Source organism: Ciconia boyciana, chromosome 2, assembly GCF_034638445.1.
Source record: "Ciconia boyciana chromosome 2, ASM3463844v1, whole genome shotgun sequence".
In the NCBI taxonomy this organism is placed as follows: Eukaryota; Metazoa; Chordata; class Aves; order Ciconiiformes; family Ciconiidae; genus Ciconia; species Ciconia boyciana.
This window is the reverse complement of record NC_132935.1, coordinates 91,704,979-91,730,452: the sequence shown is the minus strand read 5'-3', so window position 1 is coordinate 91,730,452 and position 25,474 is coordinate 91,704,979. Positions and strand designations below refer to the sequence as shown.

At 35.8% G+C, this 25,474-nt stretch overlaps 1 protein-coding gene across 1 annotated transcript in view; it reads right to left on the bottom strand.

The window, feature by feature from the left end:
• RELCH (RAB11 binding and LisH domain, coiled-coil and HEAT repeat containing) overlaps positions 1-25,474 on the bottom strand; it is an 86,373-nt gene that overhangs the window by 51,154 nt on the left and 9,745 nt on the right. The window contains exons 2-9 of the mRNA XM_072853153.1: positions 16,804-16,893; positions 8,462-8,533; positions 8,298-8,353; positions 8,074-8,187; positions 5,998-6,201; positions 5,818-5,909; positions 4,522-4,827; positions 8-83 (exon numbers count right to left, since the gene is read on the bottom strand). Coding sequence (XP_072709254.1) covers positions 8-83; positions 4,522-4,827; positions 5,818-5,909; positions 5,998-6,201; positions 8,074-8,187; positions 8,298-8,353; positions 8,462-8,533; positions 16,804-16,893 — 1,010 coding nt within the window. The remainder of the gene's footprint in view (positions 1-7; positions 84-4,521; positions 4,828-5,817; positions 5,910-5,997; positions 6,202-8,073; positions 8,188-8,297; positions 8,354-8,461; positions 8,534-16,803; positions 16,894-25,474) is intronic.

The window sequence follows — 25,474 nt, the reverse complement described above, 5'->3', positions numbered from 1 at the left end:
AATATACCTCTGATCCCAAACGGCTGTCTGCTGACATCCGACAGAAAGACAGTAGTGCTTGATGGAAAGCTGGTGACAACTTCCTGAAATATTGTCAAAAAAGCATAGATCAGAAAGGCGACTGAACAAGTCCTTTCACTCTGGTTTAAACCAGCTAGGGAAAATGACATTCAGAAAGCATGTTTTAAGTGAAGCATACTGCAGAAGTTTTTGTTTAAAATTCTTTGACTTCTAGGGTGTTTTTAGTTTGTAGCAAGAAAAAAGGTGGGTGTCCTAAATAAGGAATTACTTTTAGTTCCGAAAAATGTAACATTTTCAAACTGCTGCACAGACAAAAATAGGACAAAAGCGTGAAGAAAAGGAAGCTTTAGCAATACAAGAGGAAGCATACAATTATGCAAACACGGAGGGGTCAGGCGGAAATCACAAGAAACAGTATTTTTGCTTAATGCTCTGAATTCTGCACATTGCATAAAAACATTTGAGTAGTCAGTCACTTACAAGCTTCAGGATTAAATAGAGATTGCTCAACTGCCACTTTGGGATCTAAACGTTGGATTCAAATGTACAGCGAGATCCTCAAAACTAACCTTAAATTGCTGCCTAAACCCTAACATAGATGTGTATCTATTGAAGTACTGCCCCATGGCCATGCACAGCACCAGCCAACACAGCCGAGCTACTGAAAGCCTTAAGCATACACATAAAACCCTGACAAGAGTCTCAAAACAACCTTGTCTGAGGAGGATAATTTGCCAGAAATGTTCTCAGAAAACAATTACTAGACTGACCATTACATAAAACAGGCAAACATCATCATCAGCAGCATCCTATTTTTCCCAGTAAGGACAATTCCCTCTGCCTTATCTGAGGCCTGTATTTAGATGCTAATCTAACACTGCCTCATCCGCTACGCTCTAAGAGGAAAAAGAACATTTGTCTTCCAAAGCACGCACAGAAAGCATCTCACCCTATATCATCATCTGCTGTTTGAATCCTCCAATGACACTATATGAGTTTAAGGGAGGAGGCAATTCCTATTTTTAATGTGGAAAGTAGTAGCACCTTTCAACTCTTAAAAATGCTATTTTGTGCACCTGAGCACACAAATTCCTATGCATAAGCAATTATGTGTATGGACCTATATATTTTTATCTCATAGATTGAAATATCACGCCATTTATAGTAAATACATCATCATTCTCCCTTTTCTAACCAAAAAAAGCACATTAAAAATCTAAGTTCCTACTTAGAATGTTTAAACTAATCCAGGAGGATACTGCTAAATATACCAGAGTATTTTTCCTCATCTGACTATTTACAAAATATGATAAATAAGAATTTATGTTTATTACTAAAATCAAGTTTCTTTCTTGACAGTATGGGTTTTTAAAACACATTTTAACTTTGAATGAAGCAAGTTTGTTTTAATGCCAATCAGCTTGGTTTTGTGCAAGCATTCACTTTAAAAAAGTTAGTAAACAACTCAGATGGTAGCGAGTTGTAAAGGACCTCTGTTTAACAATATGTTAGTCCTTATTCTGTAAAAGTATTCTTGAATGACAGATTTACAGGCTCTGCTCAAAGCTTTAAGGTTTATTTACACTGGGAGAACAGGGGCAAGCACTGCAAAGCAGCAGCTTACCATTAAGAGAGAGGCAAGGCCTTGGCCAGCCCTTTGCCTGGGCTGTCCTTCGCCTTGGCATTTGTTCCGCAGAATGTCAGATCCTTCCCCACTTGAAACCTTAATTAAAATCCTACATAAGGGCAAAGTTCTATCCCCATTTTGCAGAGAATGAAAACTAAGTGTGACAATAGGTCACTGAATTTCCCCATGGGTTAATTAACAGCAAGCTCTGGGCAGCATGGATCCCATTATGATTGCTGGCTATATTTAGTGTCAACAAAGTTTCTCCTTGATGAAATCTAGTAAACTCCTCGATGGCTATGCTGGACAGAAATGATGACAGACCCAGGCCTCTTGCACACAAGCCCGTGGAAAGTCTTTTCAAGGGACAACAGATGCCAGGAGTGAAGATGTTCAAATATAAGAAAGTATGAATACAAAACCCAAGTACTACTATTCTATTCCTATAACATTGCGACAAAAGAGTCAATTTACTGAAAAAGTCATGAGTGACTGCTATATACAGAAAACACCTTGTATTTGGTGCAAACTACCAAACACCTAAAATGAGTTGAATAAATACAGTCTATTTAAACTGCTGCTAGTGCTTTCTCCTGCAGTCTGTTAGACCAGGCATTTGTCCAATTATGGCCATGTCCTTGTTTGCGGGCATGCCCGCACAGCTGCTCTGAGTGCAGTCACACAAAGCAGGCTCACTTGCTCTTCTATCCTCTCTTCCCATCTGGGCAAGATTTATGCCAGGAATCCACTCCCTAGCTACAGTAGTAACAAACTTGGCTTTTAGGATAGAGTCTTAGTTTTTAATACCTCTTAAATACATTCTGAATAAATTGTAGCAATTGCCTTCTACAAATAACCACCCCTGGACGTAAATAAATAAATATCCAGCACTGCTATCGTGCTGCTTCTCCCACAAATCTCAAAATACTTAACAAATAATGTAATTCTTAATGAAAAAAATTACTGTATTATTACAAACCAAGTGCATAATCCAGGAAGAAAATTTAGTGATACGGATCTATAAAACACTGTATCAAATACAGTTTTCCTTTGACCCTTCACTGACATGTTAAGCCCAAAACTCAGTACAAAAATAGCTACCCATTACACATGCATTACTTATTTCTGCAGCAAACTGCATTTAGGGGGACTTCTGAAGTTAACTCAAGGGGGATTCAACGCTTTATTCAACTACTTTTCAAATAAATCCACGTGCAGTTATATTTAAGAGAGCTCTGAGCAGCAAAACAAATTCTGTTTTTCTAGAGACTACTGTCATAAATCCCACTGGAGATACTCACAGTTCCTTCCTCACTCAGTGATCTCATCCTATTTTGATACCCATCCTCACTATCCCCAAACCATCAATCTAATATTCATGCACTTAATGCTTCCCAGCACTCCCAATTACTCTAAGCAAAAAGAAACTTGCAAGAAGCCACAGTTGAAAGTAGACAGGTTTATACAATCAGTGTACAACAGCTGTAAGTTTTGATTATTACACGGTCTAGACATTCAGCTAGGATACGAAAGAAATTTTTAAAAAAATCTGGAAAGCTTAAATGGAACCATTGCAAAATTTTCCAGAAAAATCTAAGCCAAGTTTTACTTTCCTGTTAAACACTAGTATATTCAACTAGAAGAGAAGAAATTTGTAGTAAGACTCTAAGGTACTGTATTCAGAATCAGAAATCTTTCTTCCTGTTCAATTCTAAAGTTAAGATATCACTGAAAAAGTGCCCCTACCCTAGGACTCAGTGCAAGAAGTTCAGGAAGTCCAGAGAAAACAGGATACTTCAGGTTTGCAAGAAAAGTGAATTACTAGCAGGGGTAGCAATTTTTTTTTTTTTTTTTCCTTCTTCTCCCTCCCCCCTCGCATCTTGTATTGATTTTCCACCTGCACAGAATAGCACACAGATTTCTACTTGGTATTTTCAGATGGAAGATAATTCTAGAAACATACTACTGTATCAACACCAGCAAAAGAACACTAAGGGTACCAACAAAATACAAAGCAGAATGGCTACCTGCTCCCCTAGGAACAGCAACGGTAAGACCATAAGGTGAGCTACTTTGGCATCTTTGTCCACAATGGTAATTTTAGAAGTTGTACATACCCTCATTAAGTTTGTGGTCCCTGTTACTCCTGATGGTTACACAGTGGTTTATCTATCACTTAATGAATATGCTATTTCCCCTCTTCACTATAAAGCTTAAAAAGACTGTGTAGATTGGAGAGGCTTTCTCAAGAACACTCAGACACACAAAGTCAGTCTCCATGTAATAACATGACATGAATACGCTATTTTAATTAAAAGAATCAGTTATCCAGTGAAGACTTACCCTGAATTCAAAACTCAAAAAGCAGAATGTCATCAGATACCCTTTCTGATTATTAAAAAAAAAAAAATCATACTGCTCTCTTAGATATTCTAAGAGAGTTATATACATCTACATAGGAAAAGTAAAAAAAAATTCCCAACCACTCTTGAAGCAGAACATGAGATTTCATTACGAAATTCAAATTTAAAATAGAATGGAAATATCCTGTCTTCCCATTCACCATTTTGATTTTAGCTTTTGTTGTTGTTGTTGCAAGGAACAGGACTGGTTTTAGAAACAAGTAGGAGGTGAAAAGAAACCCTTAAACTTAATACTAAAAATGTAGGTCTGTCAAATGTACTCCTTCCTAAAAAGATTAGGAACAATATGAAAATATCAGCACTGTACCCTAAAGATATGTTAAGTCTTTTTGTAGTTTGAATGCAAATAAATGATCTATGAATTCTGCAGAATTTTACTGTTAGAAAAGTATCTATCTACTTTACAATAATTTTTAATTAAAGCATTCCAGTTTAAAACTTATCACTAACCTATTAGGTTTATCGAAGTGGACTGCAGCTTTAGTTGCTGGAGCACAAGAGGACAGTTTCTCTGTTTCTTTACAGGGCACCGAATTTAGCATATCATCTTTAGAAGTCCTTGAATCCACTTCAGCTGATAAAGAAAGGCTTGTTTCCTCAGTGTTTCCATGTTTATTGTCATTCTCAGAGCTCTTGATATCCAGGTACCGTCCATTGTCCTCTGAGACTGTGAGAGGCACTTGTTTTAAAGGATGGGGAGGTACACCATAAACTGTTGACACAGCAAAGTTTTCATTCTTGAGAAAATCTATTTCACTAAAAAAGGAAAAGCAAAGAATGAAATGTTTTTGTAGCTTTCATAAGAAGGTTGTTGGAATCACAAGACTGAAGCACAAAAATAAGGACAACATACTGAAGAGCTCCCTCTTCAACTCCAGTATGTTCAAGAATTCCATTAATAGAAGTAACTTGCATCACACAAGCTGTTCAAATGAGCACTGGTTTAAAGGAGTTCTTTAGTCAACAATTAGTAGTAGGAAAAATGCAGCACTCAAGAGTGAGTGAATCAATGAAATAAGTGAGTAACAATAGTGGTATGTGCTTCTGGCTGAAATCTGAGCACTGAGACAATTGTCACAAGACATAACTATCTGGGATGCAAAACTTAAAATACTATAGTGGTGAATTGATATATACTATCCCACCTGGCTCTGAAATGGTAACTATGCAAGTCAATAAATACCCTTAAAAATTATACACTTGCCCATACGTGGTATTGGTGCATCTCTTAAGAGGAATGATATCTTATAGCTTATAGAATCATATGTTTTGACCAAACTTTTAAAGTATCTTTTTCTGTTGTTAAAGATACTGTCATTTCTACTAGTCTTGCTCTGTAGAAAGAAAAACTGTATTGAGTAAGTTATTAAAACAAACATCTTTCTAACAGTGTTTGCAAGCTGTACACACCATAGTACTAAGGGGTGAAATAACGCTGACTGAAGAGAAAACCTACACAAAACACATCAGAACTGATTCTGTTTTTAAAGTAGTAAATAAAGAAGTTGCATTGAAAAAACAAAACTGATTACAAAATTAAATGACGTAGGTAATAAAAGGGAAATAGTTGAAGTCTCTTCCTTTTTCTAAATCAAATACCATGTATTAAAAAGCAAAGACTGCCCTGCTCCAAAGTAATTAGTCCTAGTAATCCTCTAAGTGGTATGTTTTCATATATGTGCTAGAAAAACATTGAGAAGTTATTCCAACATTTATCAGCAGTTGAGCAGATTGATAAGTACATACCTCTCAAGTCTTTGGATTTGTTCCATCAAAGACCATTTCTCACTGTTTAACACACTAATTTGATCTTCTAATTTTTGCACTATTAAACATTGCTAAATACAAGATAGAAACAAAAGAGTTTAGTACAATAAAATTAAGTAGTACTGCAAACAGCTGAAACATTTCTGTACAATCTCTTACTTCTATTGACTGTGGTGTTGTTTCAAATACAGGGACGCTCCCAAGTATAGGAGTAGCAGCCTCTAACTCATCATCTTCTACACCAACTGATACATCCACAACATCTCTTGCAGTAACGTGATGGTTTCCAAAGTCACGATAGAGTTGTAACAGGTCAGGAGGTTTTGGAATGTTCAATCCTACATCATCCCAAAGTTCAAAATCCTTCAAAGGAATAAGAGAAACTCAAGCATACAATATACTTCCCTTTTTTTATTTTTTCGTTTCTCTTCCTCATTTGACTGCAAGTCATACAACAGCAAAATACTCATGTCAGGATTGCATTGTAGTAAAGGAGATGAAAGCTTAAATCAGGTAGCAAGAAACAAAAGTAGAAAAAAGATCCATTTCATGACCCAAAGCAGTTTCACCCTAAAGGCAGCTCTAGGTAACGTGCTAAAGAGAGGACCTTCCAAAAACACATGGATCATGATTTTTTTTTTTCTAGGATGTAAACACTTTTTAGAATCAGATATAATGTTGATCAAATTCTAGCAGAAGCCAGTGCAGCTGATAGAAGGCTTTCTACTGATAGGGGTATCATTTTGTTCCCATCTCATTCACAAGTACAGGTGTAATTTTCCAGAAGCAGACAGTCAAATAGCTCTGTAGATGACAGAGACGGGATGCATATTCTCAGTGAAATTTGGACATAACTGTATTAATTGCATAGAAGTGTAATCAATACTAGGGCCTCGGGTCACAAACCATCACTGTACGTCCTTCCTTTTCTCATTGACATACTACCATCCTATTATTTCAAGATTACTCCATGTATATAAACAAACATGTGCACTGTTATACAGGAGTTGTGATGATCTCTTTAATGACATCGATTTTTTTTTTTAACTTTTTTTCTACTGTTCACAATTTTCACTATATTTTTCCATAGTCTGGTTACATGCAACTATTCAACAAAAGATTATTTTCTGAAAGAATGATGTGAATAATCTGGAAAAAAAAATTTGCATTCTATATGTTAACTGTAGTATGTTTATATTTACTTTTTAGAATTAAGAACTTTTCTGGGTTTTTTTTGCTAATTGTCTCACAACAAAATATTTTCAGTTGAGAACACATAAAAAGTAAGGATAAATTATTCAATTTTTTCTCTTTTTGGGGCTGTATACTCACAAGTATTTATATGAAACCTAGCACTGTTAAACTCAAATCTTAAGTGGATGATCCAGAGATTTTATTTAACAACCCATTTTCTTTACAGATTAGGATATGAATTGTAGGAAAAATAGAGGAGGACTAGTTATAGATAGAACTGGTTGAAATTCAATATTTAATATTGAATTCAATATTTATTTCTTCTGGAAATATTCCAGTTTTGTGCTGAACATATATTGGGTGCTGACGTTACTGGGTGTTTTCTTCACCCAGTAACAGTCAGAATGTAATTAGAACCTTCCAAACATTTGAAGAAATTTCTCCCATGAAATGCAAGCCAATAGAGACATAAAACTGATCATCTTAAGAAAAATGCATCAAAGCACAGCTATGTTTGGAAATATCTAAGATAAGACCTTATTACTGAAAGCTTCTCCAAGACTGTATTCAATGCCACAGTATGATTAAGTATACTCATACAGAGATATATGCCCAGGAGATGACAAACAATGAATATATTGTATGTCCTGACAAATCAACTGAGTATAATTTACGGAAAAGATTATGTTCAAAATTTTACTACATCCAGATCCTTGAGTTTTACTGAAAGGGTGTCCATCAGAATCCAGGAAAGTGTGTAAGTACCTGTAACTCACAGTATTTTTCTTCTTGTTTTGCTTCCTTTAAAGGATGCAAGCATTCTGTCTCCTTCCTACAAATTTTTGGAAAATACTCCTCAAAGTGATGTGTTTTCAAACCATGCTTTATATATGAAAATGCTAACTAATATATTTAACTCTTAGAATACTCATGTATGAAGGGAACTACATTCACAGGAAATATCATTTAAGTTCACTTGACTTTATGACAAGATGAGAATATGGAAAGCAGGTATGTAAAAAAAGCACCAGAAAATTTTACCTGATCATGATTTTCATCTGAAAATGTTATTGATGTAAGCTTGTAACTATTCTTCAATAAAAATTCATTAACTAGGAAGTTTAGAGCTCTTTTCTCAAGAGGTCTGATTGGCTCCTGGAAAAAAAGAAAACAATACACTGTATCTTTGGTTCATCTTCCTTCCAACTATGGAAACATATCTGTCTTAAAGTCCATGCAAAGCTCAGTTATCACCATCCACCTACCTGAATTTCAGGACTTGATTTATAATTTTTTCGTTCCTGCAAAGGAACTTCATTTTCTGGGGAGGAAAAAAAAGTAACTAAATTTTACTCTTTCACACAGGATGAGCTCAGCTACTTCTACATTGTTCGAAGTAGAGACTTAAGAAAAGGTTTATGTACACCACCTGCAGCCTGAGTCAGGTTGGCTCGGAGGGCCTGTATGGTCTCCTTGGCTTTCCGTAGTTCAAACTCCAGGACTGGACAGGGATTTGGATTAAACACACACAGGCATCCAACCAAGGCAAGAGAAACAAAAATAAAATATAAAAAGCAAGGATGGGTGTGAAAAAAAATATACAGTTTGTATTAAACAGAAAGCATGCAATCTTTATGGAACTCATGAACACATGCAGCAGAGTTGGTCTGAAAGCAAACTGGTGAACATTTTCCATAGTTTCACTGGCCGTAAGTTAGCTAAATCAAAATTTCAAGCTGTCTGACAAGGACTCGCTGTAGGGTTTGGGGGTCTTTTTTTCTTTATTTCTCTCCCCCACCTTGCTTTTAACTTTGCATATTACTGAGAAATGCTTGTTATTTCTTCCCCACTCTTACAATCAGCTGATACTGTCAAATGTTTTGATTTCTTGGGGCAAGGGGAGTATGCGGGCAATCAGATCTAAATGAAGCAAAGCTTAAACCATGAAATGAATGTACTGTCCCATTGAGACTGCAGATTTTTTTTTTTCAATAAAATTATACACTGAAATTTTAGTAGTTTAAATGGCAGAACTTATTTTACTACTAAGAATAATCTCATTTTAAATCTCTATTTAAAAATAGTGGAATTTTAGGAATACCATAGAGTTGATTAAGATTTTGAATGTAGTTGACTACATTGAAGAGATGCACAAGACCAAAAAAAAAAAGCAAAATATGCAGCTCTCCTACAGTACTTAGAGAAGCTTGAAACAAAAATGTCTTTGCTCCATTATTCTTAAAAGCTTCCAGTGATTCTAGACTATAAAACACTCTCAATGATCTAGAGTCAGCTTTAGAGATTCAAAAATATGTAATTCTAGCTGCTGTTATCACCTCCTCCACCTCCCCACTCCCCTGGTCACTCTTATGTGTTTCTCATGTTCCAATGTTTCCTCCAAAAAGGGCCAGTAGTGCTTTCTTTGCACTGGAATTTCATGTGTTTTGCTGTTGAGGTCATATGTATACTGTGGCTTCAAATTCTAAACCCCTGTACCCTTGCAAAACATATAGTAAGTGTTCTTTTCATAGCCGTTTACAGTTAGAGCATCTAAGGGAACCTAGTTAAGGAATTACTAGATAATTGCATGTATTTAATTAATTCCCAGATTAATCTAATCACACTTAAATATACAGTTACCAGAAAGAAGGATTCTTGTACTTAACTAGAAGAGAGAGCACAAAACAGCTACCATACTGAAGTGTTAAACTATTCTAAATAATTATCTAATGTTTACTTTATTCCCATACAAAACTAAAAATGTTGTAGCTGCTTTTAATAAGAAAATATTAACGAGATTTTTAATCATTGCCTGGAAACAATTTAACATGGCTTTTTGAAATATTTACACAGAGGACAATGCATGGCAGAAACACTGCATTGGCTCTTGCTTGTAAGAAATGCTACTGAAGACTACAAATAAAACTATTTCCTCTTTTGAACATCTGTTACTAAGAATCTTTTGATAATTAGCACGCATGGAAAAAAAGATTCACTCAGTTTGCATTTATTCATAAAAACTGAAGGAGTAACTACCATACACCACATTTGCTACATGAAAGTAACTTGTTTGATGCACAGAATTTTACTGCAGCGATACAAAAGCGCAACTGAGGATATGATGAATAAAATATGTAAAATCTCTCTAGTATTCAGCAATGCTGATCTGCAAATACTTCTGTGCAACAAAGTTAGAAAATGCTCTTGTAGTAAAGTATCTAATAATTTTAGCACTTCCTTGCATTTGAGTTACTAATTCACAGTTACAATTCTAAGTTGTAAGCTACTAATTCGTTAGTTTTTGAAAATTTAAAGAATTCAAATTAAGTAATTCTTCTGATGGAAATGACTATGCGTTAACATTTTATTCTTGCAAAATATTTTCAAAGACCAGAACAGTTGCAGATCAGGAGTGCCCTGCACTAGAATGATATAAATAAAAAAAGTTAGAAAAACAACACAAACGAGAAAAACTCAGGAATCCCATTAAGGAAAATAGGAATAAGACATGTCTGAAGGCATAGGAAGCCAAAAAACTCATGTCAGACAAACCCATGTCAGACGGCAAGAATTAGTTTTTAGTGAACTGTCATGATGCTGAAAATTCTTAGAAGCCATTAGGACTTTACCCATTCAACCTTAAAAGTAGATTACTCTGCTGCATGTTTCTCTGTATACAGTGGAAGATTCTGGACACAGTATATTTGAGAAGTTGTCACTTCGCACCATGTCACACAATTCTACTACAACACAGCATTGTTACAGTTGTACCTCATCTCCTAGTCTTACTAATGCCACCATTATAATTGCCACCATACAAACCTTAGATGCATCTAAGTCAATCACAAATTTAGTTTTTATTTGATGAGGTGTGTTTGTGGGTTTTTTTTATATAAACATAAATATTTGTAGATAGCTACAATTTCAATCAAATTTTAAATCAGGATTAAAAGCTCTTTATTTTAGAAGCTATACTGAAGTGCAATCTTCTGCCAAAATATGTAATGAGTTTTAGCTCAACATGTGTACTAATGAAATCAACATTGGAAATCTCCATTTATTGATATGACATTCTCTTAAATAAAAAAGCAACTTCTAACCCTTTTCTTTGTAACCATTATCAAATACTGACTTTTAAAATAAATGACCTGATCTCTCTCGCCCCCTCTTCTTCTGTTGTAAAGCTTATGTACCTTAGAGAAGTTAAGCGTTCAAAAGCATTGATAAAGCCAGCTAAAATTTAACTTCATGCTTGACTGAACTGATAACATGTATAACTTATTATAGTACTTGGTGAAAGGAGATTAAGAACTCTTTAAGAACGATGCACAGAAGAGTTTTGCTGCAGACAGCCTAGGAAAGGAAAGAACCAAATTGATTCTCTTCTACATCAGGAAAGCAGAGAACAGAAATTTAGAGCTCTGAGGTTGGTTAATCTTCCTACAAGGAAAGAGCATTTCTGAACAATCTCTTTTGCCTTAGGGGAGAAAACTGTTCTGAATTTAAGTGGCACTCTTGCTTTTTCTTTTTACGAAGAACTCAAATCACTACAGCTATGATTCTGAAAAAAAATGAGACTTACTTAAAAGAGCTGAATCTTTCAAGTAAGCAACTAAGAGCCTTGGTCTAATTAGACCAAGATTTTCAGATTAGTGATTTTTAAATGTTTCAGTTTTCATGCAGCTAATCTAATACATCTTAAAAGAGAAGTGCATATCAGGAGTGGGTAGCTTGTCTGCTCACTTTTGAAATTTAAAAATGAAGCTCTCTCAAGGATCTTATTCTATTCACCCACATTTGTTAATGACTTCATAAGTTATTGAACCATAGATTGAGAAGTTAGCTATAAAGAACAACCTGTCATTTGGGATATTGAACAAGTTGAAATCTACATGAACAGCAGTCTTTTTGGGCCAAGGCCAAATATTGAAGAAATAAACAGTACTTCTAAAAACTTTGCTTTTGTATAAGCAGTATTTTTTCCAACTACACTAGAATTTTACATTCTACATATGAATTATCTTGTCAGACTTTTGCATACTTCAGTATGAAGTACTTCAGACAACAGTAGAAAGGTAGTTTTATCTTGTGAAGCCCCATATGGCATTCTGGCATTTTCTTTTAAAAGTAGCTCTCCTCTGAAGTATCAAGGGCCCCTGTGCTTACCTAGCTTTCCTCAAATTTTGACATACTGTTACAAGTTTTCTTGTTGTTTGTTTCTTAACTGTCATTTCGAGTTCTTCCTCCTTGTAAAGTAAATGTAGAACTCTAGATGTCCTAAATTATGTCCTCTAAAACATGTATGACATCCCATTACATGTGATGGATTTGTGTCAAACAGAAGAAATTTACATTCTCTGACTATAGTTAGCAATGAAGCCACCACCACAATAACTTCAAGACCTGAAGTTTCCTAATTCCCACTTCCCTGACACAAGTCCTAAGAAGAAAAGAAGTGACTATATTTACAGTCAGTGTGAAACACTTCAGGATGTAACACAAATAGACCTGAACCAGAAAGTTGTACTACAGCACAAGATGACTATCAAGCTACAAAAATTACAATCAGCATGAGAGTTCATGAGCAAGCTAACAGAGAACTTGTCATTCTAATAGTGGGAAGCCAAGACTTGACTAGTTAGCCTCATTAATGCTTTTAAGTTAATGAGACAGGACCAGCTACAGAGAAGACCTGAACTACAGCAGACTTGTCTTCAGGTTCAACCCTTGGAGACTATCGACCTGGAAGGAAATTAAGGAGGCTTACAACTGCTTAACAGGGCTTAAAGACAGGAAATGGGAAGACAAAACCATATCCGCTTCAGGATGACCAAACTGAACACACAATGTTAGCAAGTGATTGTTGTATTACAGATGCCTTTTGCGTTTTGTTTGTTGTTTTTTTTTTTAAGATTCTCCTCTGACTTTGATTGTACACAAGTAATAGTACTTATTAAAAACATAAACAAAAAGGCTCTATAAAAAGCAGAAACTGCTAACCTAAGTCTAGATAAATGAAGTCCTCAAAAATAATCAAGTGGGTTTTGAACTTGTCTCTTCCCTTCAAACCCTGACAGGGACAGTATTTTATTCTGCTAATCAGAGATACACAGTCTAGCCAGAAATCAACGCTAATGCAGGGAGATCTGAGAACACAAATTATTGAAATGGAGTTTGATTATGAGAATTAATTTATTATCACTGAAAACACAGCATTGTGTTTTTAAAATTACCAGATTCTCAGAATAGTAGATGTCAAAGGCAGGTTAGCAATACTAAATATTTTGAATTATGGAAAGTAGGGGGCTTAGATCACATACATACTTGTGCACATGGTCAATTTAAGATGTGGCAAAAGATTCAGTTCCTTAGATTGAATGTCAGATGACTTATTTACACCAAATGCTGTGGGTATTTGACTTCAAGTTAGGCGCACTGTTATTCCACAGGAAGGGAACAGGTTTTCCATGAAAATGGAAACGATGAAAATCCATTTAATGAAAAAGAATATTTGGAGGAGGTTTTTAATGAAAAAGAATATTTGGAGGAGGTTTTTAATGAAAAAGAATATTTGGAGGAGGTTTACTAAGCCTAATAAATCCTTCAGTACTGACTTTATCTTAGCACCAACTGTTTCAGCACTTAATACATGAATTTAGATTCAAGACTTATTAGTCTTCGAGAACAAGTTGTTTCCATCTAGTAAATTGCAAGCTCTAAGGATGCATACATGTTTTGAAACACTTTGTGGATTACAAATGTATTATCCGATTTGTTACATAGCTCTCTATATTTATGTTAAGATCAGGTAGATAAGGAAGAAAATTGATGTTTTCCAAATTGCAGTTAGTTTTGTCATGCTCATCCATATCCTTACTGGCTTTTGTGACTTGCATCTTTTCAGTCAAGCTGATAATAATATTGTAGAAGAGACTCAATTAGCTTCCTTCAATCAGATTTCCCAAGTGACAAGTTCACACCAACTCTTCAAAACACGTTTGCTTCTAGGCCAAATTTTGATTCTAACACCAGATGGAATGAACTGGGCTAACATTTGAAAAATTGAAATCCATTTCAAACAAGAGTCTTTCTAGTCATTTCCAGGAAATTTTTGGATTGGTAAAGAATACGGCAGCTAAGTCTAACGCCATCCATAATGGCAAAACAGAAATATGACAGCTTTGGATGGTATATATGCACATTTTTTGATTTGGTGCTTTCTAACATTGCCATGGTATAAAAGTATTTGTAACTGGATATGTTATAACTTCAGTTTTAAAGTCCTTCTGACGCAGGACCAGTTTCTTTTAGTGACTGATGTGCATTTATTTCCTATCCTTGATTTGACATTTGACTAGGGAATTGATATGGAAATCATGGGTTCTGTCCAAACAGTAAAAAGCAAATATAACAGCTTGAGAAAGGCATTTACAAGAAGAAACTATTCAAACCTCACTCTGAGAACTATCAAAAGAAAAATACGACTATCAGATCACGGCCTCAAGCTTTCACAACAGATTACAATTTTATCTCCTAAGCATCAAAGCTCTTTGCTGAGAAGAAAGAATATGAGAAGAAATAAGCAGGATGGACTTCCAGTTATGTTTCAAAGTGCATTTGCAGTTAAGAACTACTTCAAAAGCAGAAGTTATAAGCCAGAGTTTGTTCAAAGAAGGAACTAGATATGAAAAGTTTTTGAAACCTCTACTGACATCATTTTTTATGTGCAAATTAAATACTAATCAGTTTCCTGAAGTTTATTGCTCAGGTAGGTTGTTTTAAACAGAATTGAGGCAAAGATTTTAAGCAATTATAATTGAACCAGAATGTTAAGTAGAAATAGGATATTCTGGAAAACTTTGAGTCTTTACAAATATCCAGAAATAATATTCAGTGTCGTTTTGTTCAAGTTCTTATGTCACTTTTTAACAACTCTTCAAGAATCCTCCATAAAGGAACACAGAAATGTAATGTAAATATGCTGCCATATAATTTGCTTGTCTGTTACATATGACAGTGGTCAATTAATATACTGTAATCTTAAAAAAAATATCTCTATTTTAGGATGTACTTAATTAAATTTAATATTTAATTTTAGGATATATTCATTTCATACTGAAGTTATCAATATTTTGTCATTAATGCTCCATCAGAAGATTAATGGTTCTACTGGATGTCAATTTTGACTGGTCTTTACTTTCTATAAGCATCTCTAATACAATTCAGTTACTAAAGACAGCTCCAAGCAAAGATCAAACTAGCTCTCAGTAATACTATTGCCAAGAAATATTGACTAGAAACAGGAAAAATCTACCAAGATGATGAAAAAATTAAAGTATTCGGAATTTGCTTGTTTCTTCCTTGTATTCCAGGACACAGATCAGAAATATGTGGGTACCTTAAAACACACATTGTTTAGAAGATGTGTATTTACAACTATTGCCTCCTTGAAACTGACTATGTATATTGAAAAAGACAGTAATTAGATAGTAATAAGAATCTGGAAGTTTCCATATAAATTGAAAACCAGTAAGTACCTATAGTTCCAGACCACAGCACCGAAGTACCTCAATTTGCTTCATGTTCATGAATTTAATCCAGTCCTTTACCTCAGAAACACTGGCCAGGTAAGAAAAATGAGATATTTGAACACTTTTGTTTCTTCTCTCTGGGTCAATACTGGTTGCCACTTCAGACTGACCAAGAGAGGAAATTTCAGAATCAAAATCCTTTACAGAACTATGTTTCACTGGCCTTTTCTTTGCCTAAGAACGTGACAGTGTTTCTGCTAGGATGAAGCGTGGTGGTTCACAGCAGACAAGAGCGTGGAACAGAGACAGTTATGTCTTGCATAGCTTGCATCATTTCAGGTTTCAAAGCTAAACTACGTGAACAAAGGTCAGAGCATGAACGACTTTCATGTGCTCATGATATTAAACAGTATTAATTGACAAGAAGTAAAGAGAATTATGTAGCAGTTTCTAGAGAGCTTTTATGGGTTTCTCTATAGAAGCTGTGAATAACTTAATACCTGAACTTAGAAAAAAGCCTGGATTAGAGAAACACGGCTCACATGCAAAAGATATTTTTATAATTATTTCAAATGTAAGAGAAAGGTAATCTCTGCCTTTGGCAAGATAATCATAAATCCTGAAATTAAAAATGCCACGGGCTCCTAAGTTCAGAACAACTGCAACAGGCAAAAAACCCTGTCACTTCTTTGAAACAATCTTATACAATCAAGAATCAAATGGGAGAGAAAAGCAGCACTAGAATTAAGATTAGTAGCCAAGATGATTTATGGAACTGAGAAAATCCCAAATTTACTCTGGGTTTGGTAATGCTTGTTTGATCTACATGTAAGCTATATTTAAGAAATTACTTGCTACGGATCTTGACATCAGAAAGCTATCACCAATGTAGTAGTCACAGACTACTACACAGAATATTTTAGCATATGTTTCAGCTAAACAGTAATAGTCAGTAGGCAATAAAGATACTGTTCTATTGTCAAAAACTGGGCACGATGTTCAAGTATACTGCTTGCTTCTACCCTGGTGACATATGGAATCATACAGAAGTACACCTGCCTGAATATTTACATTAATTATAGTAGAAGTGTCTGAAACACGATTATATCATTAAGTGACTAAACTACTACAGTGAAGTCTTGTCATCTTCAGGTATGTTCATTTAAATATACTTATGCTAGAAACAAGTCAAACAGTAAAGTTAGCATTCTATGATTCCTAAATCATACAAAAAACTTACCTGCTACTCTTTCGTCCGTTTCCCTATTGCCATCATCAGAGTATCTTGCAAAATCTAAGGAATCAAGAGTACTGATGCTTCCAGCGCGATCTTAAGGGGGGGGAAAAAAAAAATCAGAAAAAAATCCAGAGGAGTTGACTGACTTTGATAGAGAAAGTCAAAACATCTTCTCATTTCAGAAACTATAAATCAAAGGCTAAGTAAGTGTTCTACAAGACTGAAATTTTACTGCATTTTCTAAAAGTCTGTCTGTAAGTAAAGAGTATGTCAGTAAATTAAAAAAAAAATACAGCATCACAGCAATTTCAGTGAACAGACACTGTAAGAAAGTCACGCGTGCTCCTAAAGGCGGCATTTACTACCCTGGCTGCAGCAGATGATGAGCAGTGCAGTGTAGCACTTCCTCTTTTCCACAAGGGCCAGGGACCTTTGCTTGGACACGCAGGTGAGCACACACAAGAAACCAGATACAAACTGTTCTGCAGTAAGTTTCAAGCAGTTCTGTTCCCATTTTACAGAATCCTGTAACTGCCCCAAATACGCTACTTCCTTTTCCCTTTTTTAGTATTTTAAGGCATGTTAACGTGACCAAATACTTTTCTACATATCTCCTGATCTAGCCATTAACTTCAGTACATACCCACTCAATACAACATTTACTAAAGAACACATTATCTTGCAAACTTAAAGCAAAGCAAGTAGAGTTCATGGTATTGCAGGTATAATATTCACACTCTAGAATTAAATTGTTAATTAAAAAAAATTCAAGAAATTCAGTAACCAGTATAAGGTTTTCATCTGACCTTGACATTTTTTCATGCGGGGGGGGGGCGACAACACCAAACAAATTAATTTGATAATCAATAATTTGATAATTTCAAGTCTGTTGAAGCACACATTCACCTTTTTATTAGAAAAATGCACAAAGAAATTACTCAGTGACAGAACTCAAAATAAATAGAACACACAATTGAACATGCAGAAATTATATTAAGTAACTTAGTATCTTTCCCCTCCTTTTGAAATTAATTTCTACATAGCACTTCAGAAATAATTTTAATTACATTAGAGCTGTTGTCACATTAACAAAGAATGAATTCCATAGGGCTGTCAAAAAACCTCATAACTGTCAATGGAAATAGAAGCAATTTCATCACTTGTCAGTCAAATTCTGTCATGACTAACATCACAGAAAGTATTTAAATCTCCCCCCCCCATTATGCATTATGTAAAAAAAAAAAAAAATCTATTAATGAGCTTCTTTTTTGTATGTTTGAGCCTAAGTTGTCCTTTAAGGTCTTTTGACACCCTCTCTACATACAGGCCAGCACTAGACTGAAATAAGAACACCTGGACTGAGACTGATTAAAGCATCTACACTCACCTGAAAAGCTACAGAGAATACTAAATTTGCCAACTCTAGGCAAGTTACACAGTACCAAAACTAAAGCGCCTGGCAACCCTACCTTGTCTGTTTTATGGACATAAAGTATATGACAGTATACAGTTTATATTTAACCACAGTTTTTTTCCCCATGACTATGCTTTGGCATCCAGACAATGAAACAGACTGTTGCTCCTCAGTGAGTTTCTACTCAGTATTTAGTTTTAAAACTCACTGTTCATTTGCAGGTTCTGGTATTATCCACTGCATTTTTTCCAGACATTAACCTGATTTAATAATTCTCTCTAGGCTGTTCTATAGTGCTTAGCAGCATAGTACAAACTCTTGTTTTTACAACGTCTTTGCAAAATGGACCGTTGTGAAAATAAACCAGATTTTCTATATGGGGAACCACACTTAAGAGTGCTTAAGTTCAAAAGTAAACATGAATTTTGCATGCACAGCATGAAAGTCTTCAGAGCTGACTTTTCAAAACACCCGACACCTTGTTCAGTAAGTATTGCTCCAATTTATTTCATTGGGAACTGCGAGATCATTTTTTAAAATCAAATTCAAGACTCACTTTAAAGAAACAGACAACATCCGAACAGTGATCTCAATGAAAAGCTGATGTTTAAGAAAAGTGACCCAGTCTCATATATAGCATCACTATGGCAAAAGCAGAAATACAACTGTTTCCTCCTGCATATTCACAGTCTTGCCATATTCACAGATCAATTTTCTATTTCTCTTATGAAACAGGTAACATCAGAGAAATGATGCTCAAATTTTCAGGTAAAGTCAACCACATCATAATTATTGAAGCATCCAAAGCCGTAAGCAACAAAACCTTTTTCATGACTAGTGGCACCCTTTAGAGGCAAAGGCTCTTCCCCCACAACTGATAAAATCCATCCATCCATAAAACACAAACTTATTTGCCAAAGCAGCCAGAAACTTCTTGAAAAAAAGTTGTCTAGAAAAAAGCATGGGATAATCAAAGTCTGTATCAGGATGTACACAACAGAAGCCATTTAAGATCACACCAGCAGCTGTAAATCCAACAATTCACAATTCCCAACCACTGAATATCTATTAGTTTTACAACCTTAATGGTCCTTACAGAAACTAAATAAAACCAAGGGTTTTTATGATTTTAACACCCAGAAACTGCCTTAAGCACCACATCTACATGCACAGCAGCAATTTGTAGGGTTGAAACTTGTACATTCACCATTTAGATTTCTCCTTATCATTACAGTGTTCATGATAACAGCGAACATCTGACACACTCTTTACATACAGGTTGGCATTATAAAGAGACACAAATATCTGGATTCAGATTGATTAAACCTAATTAAGATGTGCTGAAGAACACTAGCCTCATGGCCTGTTTCCTGCTACCATTATTTCCCTCTCCCAGTAATGCTGATCCTCCTTCCCATTACAAAAGTACCTGCCCCAGTTATCATCATCCTCCAAGCACGCTGTCATTAGTAAACCAAGCCAATTTCGGTGCTAGAAGTCATTATGTCCACAGCGTTCAATCTGAAGATAAGGTTTAAAATGAAAACTGTCTTTATGTATCGCATTGGTGGAACCCGAATCTACACAGAGAACTGCGTACTGCTATCCAAATAAATGCTGAAGGAAATGAAACAGTAACAGAGACAACTGTATACACACACAGGCTGAACAGTATCTTCTCAATTGAGTGTCCCACTAGGTGATACATATTGCAGAGTTCAATCAAGTTGGACAATTATAGCTTCCATAACGCAACTCGAGCTAAATTGTTAGCTTGAACAATGTAACAAGACTTCTACCACTACTTTGCTATAGGATACTGCCTTTAAAATATGTGGTGTGGCTACAGAAGTGGTTCCTGCTGCTAAGGTAAGAGGCCGCCAGTGCTGAAGCACTTCAGCCAAGACATCTGGCCAAACCAGTATCAACGAGTCATCAGTGCTAAGGTTATGCCCTGCCAAGTCCCTGCTACGGGGAAAGCCCAGTCACAGACACTGTTGCACTGCCACAGCTCCCACTGAAGCCAGGTGTTTCAAGCAGAAGGAAAGGAAAGCATGCAAGGAGCCGCTCCCCCTGCCTTCAGTGCCAGTGCAGCTACTTGTTTCTGCTACCCACCTGGAAAGACAGGCTTCCACCACAGCCAGGCTAGGTGAGGTCCAAATGGCAGCTCCACCCCTTGCACTGATACTGCAAAGCTTGTAGTGCCACATGGCCCTTGCCTGCCTTGGCTACGCTGCAGTCTCCAGCCCAAGGCACAGCTGCTATGGAGCCAAAGCTGAGGGGAGAGCAGGCAGCAAAGGGACCTGCTGCTTCTATCAAATGCCACGGCAGCACTAGTGACCTGGATCTTGCCCTGCTGGGACTGGGCGTGATGAATTTTGGAGCCGTTATTGCACAACATATTGAAGCTTCTCAAGGAACAGAGCCAAGCACTGCACAGAAACTTGGTGTAAACAGCAAAGAGGGATTTCTGATAGAGCCTACTAAGGTATCAGCCACGGGATAACAAGGTGAGAAGAGAAAGCTAAATGAGAGAGTTAACTGAAAATATTGCCCAGGAAGGTGAGGGCTGGCAAGCCTGCCAGATATATCATCAACAGCAGAGTCATGGCACATATGCATTGCCTGGCAGGGCTATGCTGAAGACTGTCCAAAGCTGAACAGCAGCAGGCCTGTCCCATTGCTTCACCTACCTAAAATGTCACTGTGGGGGTAACTATCTGTTGCCTCTCTCCTTACCACTGTCTTCGTAGGCAGTCATCAGCAGGGGTTTATCTCCCATCATCCAAGAAAATTACAGAATAACATCTTATAACCTCAAATTTTACACTTCCATAAAGGATGTGCCTGCTCAGCAAAGGATCAGAGGGTGAAAATGGTACCTCCCTGCTGGCAATGCAATGGCCTAATTCACCAGAAAAACGAGCAGGGCTGTTTGAAGGAGAGGAATCAACAAGGGAAGGACTGTGCTCAGCCACCGAGCTCACTTGAGGAATGTGAAACATCACCATTTTTCTGAAGTACAAATAGTTGTACTCCAGTACACTGAGTGGAAGTATTTCAGCTAAAGCATTCAGAAAAGAGAACTACTTTCTGAACTGAAAGGGGAAAAGAAAAAAGAAAAAAAAAATAAATTTTTTAGGAAAACATCATATATCTCTTCACTTTATTTTTTTGATAAAAAATAAAAATCTTAAGTTGAAGTTAATTGGCAAAGAATAATCAAAGCAGAATCTTGCAGGGGGAAACCGCTGAAAAGGAGAAGTATGCTTTGGCTGAATTCTGTTTTTTTTTCTAGAAAGAACCCCAGTGTGACACAACAGTGGGAAGCCATTTTGCTGTCATGATATGCGCATTCTTACCAACAGCCTTCTGTGCATGGATTTTATATTCCTTTCTCTAGTATTCTGAATTAAAGCACTTATTAATCAGCAATTCCTTTTTGCTAAAAGCTTTCCTACTGAATAGTGAAAAAGTAATTGCTATCAGTTTAATGTTTCAGAAATGGTAAAGCAACATAACAAGAACAGTTTTTGACAAGCAGGTATAAACAACTCCAGAAACCATATCACTGCAATATGGAACAAGAGAGAACCACAGGTGCATAGAAAGCAAGTGAAATAGGCTTAGGCTTGTCATAGCTCATACTAATGAAATGCCAGGAGATAGACTGGGATAGTAAAGGAGAGCCTCTGTACAGTTCTTGCCTCTTACCTCTACCACTGGAAAAGGATTAACAAAATCAGAAAGCTAAGATTCATGTTTGATACTCAAGGCTAAGAAGTTTTTTAATCCATTTGTTGAAAAATGCAATGTTTTTAATTTCATTTGTGAAGTTAAAAATCAGGTTCACTACCACATTTTGCTTATTAACTTATACAATCTTTTAAAATATTGCTTCATTCCAGAGGAAAGGAATTTTAATTCCTTTCTTATTCCCAGAACTGTCACCTGTATGACATGAAGATTTCTGCTGACAGCTTCTGTTCCCTAGGCATATTCAGCTCTTTCACTGAAAGCCGAGTATAACTATATAAGGAGGAAAATGTAAAAAAAAAAAATCTCAAAATGAAGTGATACATCCCCTTCCACTGACATACATAATATGAAAGAGGTTAAGTTGCATTCACTCTGATGGTAAAAACAGTTTATTTTTACCAGCTTATCTAAAGGGACATCAATAGGGATCACATTAGCCATAGTTTCACAGTATACGAATTAAGCAGAAATAAGCTGCAGAAATAATCTTTACATGAGCATGACATTGTCAATCAGCTAAAAGCATAGATAAATGAAGCGATGCTACTTCTTGATAGAAAGGCTCAAGAAAAAAATTTTAAAAATTAAACAAATCTTTTAGAAAGTATTTGAATTTACTTTGCAAACATCTAAATTGATTTTTAAAATTACCAGTTGGTAAAGCAGCCAATAAGTTGTCATATTTTCCCTAAGATCACAGGAAATCATATCATCATGTACTAACAGTTAACCAAACAGAGTATACGAAGGCCAAAAACTCCATCTTTTTCCTTGAAATTCAAGGAGACGTAATAACGATACTACACTTGTACTAGACAAATTCACTTTGCGTCTCTAAGTGTTCACTTGTCCTCAAAAGTGTCTGTAACCTTGAAACAAGACTGTTGCTGTATTTTAAACTGATGAGCAAAATAGCTGGCTAGCCACATTTTAAACTGATCAGAGAAATAACTGGCTACTGTAAATTTGGTTTTGATTAGCATCCATATGGAACAAGATGCAGTGCAAAGTGAATCCTTCCCAATCAAGATCAGAGCAGCTTTCCACTGGATATTCCACATGCTAGGACAAAATCTTTCCCAGTTTAAGCCAGGCTTTACATGAATTATATGGTTCTATGTAGGAAGAAACAGCTGTAGGCAGACAGCTCACATGTATCATAGGAAGATACAATCTTTTTTGGAGATAGTAAAAGTCCAAAGTCCATTAGTCTGGATAATAACTTATGCCTATGATGCTATTACAGAACCATGATCTTGACTTTTCAGGAATCCATCCTCACACATCACTATTTGGAGAAGAAAGAAAAAACACTACTTTGCATTAAAAAAAGAAAATAAACCCATTCTTTGAAGACATTATACTTGATCTTTTAATACAGTTCTACTTGCCATATACTGTAGCCTTAGCAAACAGGAACACACAACATACCACCGGCTTGGAAAAAACTGTAATGGAATGTTGTTCATGCTACTGGATACAACAAAAGATTTATATAGAGAATTCTGAATATCCAGATGCACAGACTTTTTTTCTTTTTTATTTTAGAGAAAGTTAAAATGTTTTAACATTGGTGTTAGAAGTACCACACAAGCAACTTGATCCACCAGAAGTAATTTTATTTGGTAATAATACACTCTCTTCACTAAATTAAATTTTCACTACATAGGATTTCACTAGGGAGAAACCTTAACAAGGCCTCTCAGTTCAGTCTCAGGTACAACTCTACTTACAAACCATCTCAGGTTAGTGCCTCCTAGCTTCTCCTGAATAAAAACAGACATTGAAAGTTACATAAGTGAATGACTGAGGCCATCAAAAATTACTCCTTAGCATCATCATCTTGATGGCTATTTCTAGAAAAGAAAAAAAAAAAAAGGACTTCAGGATGCAATTCTCTACAGCAGTAGAAATAAATTGTACTTCATTCTTGAACTGATAATGGAAAATTTGTTTTGTAGAACAAAATTATTAAAATAGGGAATTGCTAAGGTTTATTTTTCTTATGAATTAAAAAAACCCCCATGATAATTCAACCAACAGACATGCTACACCTTAATATATGGCAGTAAATTAGACTCCAAATGTTATGAACTACCATACAATGAAAGTACTTGGGGATTATTCATGTCAGAAAACCATGTAATTACAGCTGTATGTGAGAGAATTCAAGCAAAATTTTCGAATTCTGAGATACTCTCTCAGATCTATGAAAAGTGAGAAGCTAAAAAAGCCCCCTACTGCAATGTTTTTCAACGTACAACCCATGGACTATTACTAAGACAAGCTTTAAGATAATGAAGGATGTAGTTCCATGTAAATTTAGAAAATATACAGAAGTTTTTCCTGATGTGTTGTGCTATTTTACGAGTTAAGCTCTCCCTCCTCCCAATACACACATACAACCCTTCTCGCATGGAGAAACCTCTGATGGAAAATTTTCCATCCAAAAGAAACATGTCATAAGGAGATCAAAGCTGAAACTTTAAGGGGTCCGAAAAAATCAAAGGTTGGAAAAGAATCTGGAAAGGACAACAGTACAACATATTTTATCTGGTACAGATTCGCTTTACATCTAGGACATCCAACCTAATTTTTAAGTTCAAAGAGACACAGGCAAACCAGCAAGTACTCCGATAACACATCCCAATTGAGAAGTTTCCTTAGAAACTACTCAGGTCTGCCACTTTTTTCCTTTTTTCTCTGTGCTACAGGTACAATAAAAGAACTGTTCAAGTTCAGTCCTAAGGAAATGCAAGTGTATAAATATACATTTTAGATCTGTTTCTGTTGGCTGTAAAGAAGTCAGCAAACCAGGTATTTTACCTACCATAAATATTCAAGACCTATGGTAAACTAGGCCTTATGGCCATGCAACAGATGGCCTGCTCTTTTCTAGAGATACTGGTCTGGAAAAGCAGGTCCTTGAATAACTTGCATTTTCAGCTGTCCTGTACAATATCACAGGCACAAAACAGCAGAAGCCAAGGAAAGTGGGGACAAAGACCATCTGGGAGAAAGAATAAACTTCCTCTTGTATTTACTTGCACATTATTAAGCCCCATATTAGCACTGAGCTGCACGTAAGCGTATATGAATAAACCAGCTGGCAAGAGGGATAGCATTCACAGAAAGCATGGAGTAATGTAAAAATCTGAAGAGCTTTAATGGAGTCCTTTCTACATTAAATCAAAGGATCAGACATCATTAACACTTTTAAAAGTGATCATCAATTCACAGTTTGTATTTGTGGCCGCATTATATAGCGACTGAAATAGATACGTTTTGCAATACATAAGAATAAATGAATTAAATAGTTTAGCTCCCTATAAATGATACTGCAAATTTCTTTAAGCTTTACCAAATTTCGCAAGACAACTCTGGAGCAATATTACTTTGAGAAGTCTTAAATAGCTGCTGCATTTAAAACTTCTGATATGTTTCAACTTGTTCCAAGCTTACTAACAGTGGATTGGCCAGCAAAGCAAACTTGATCCATGG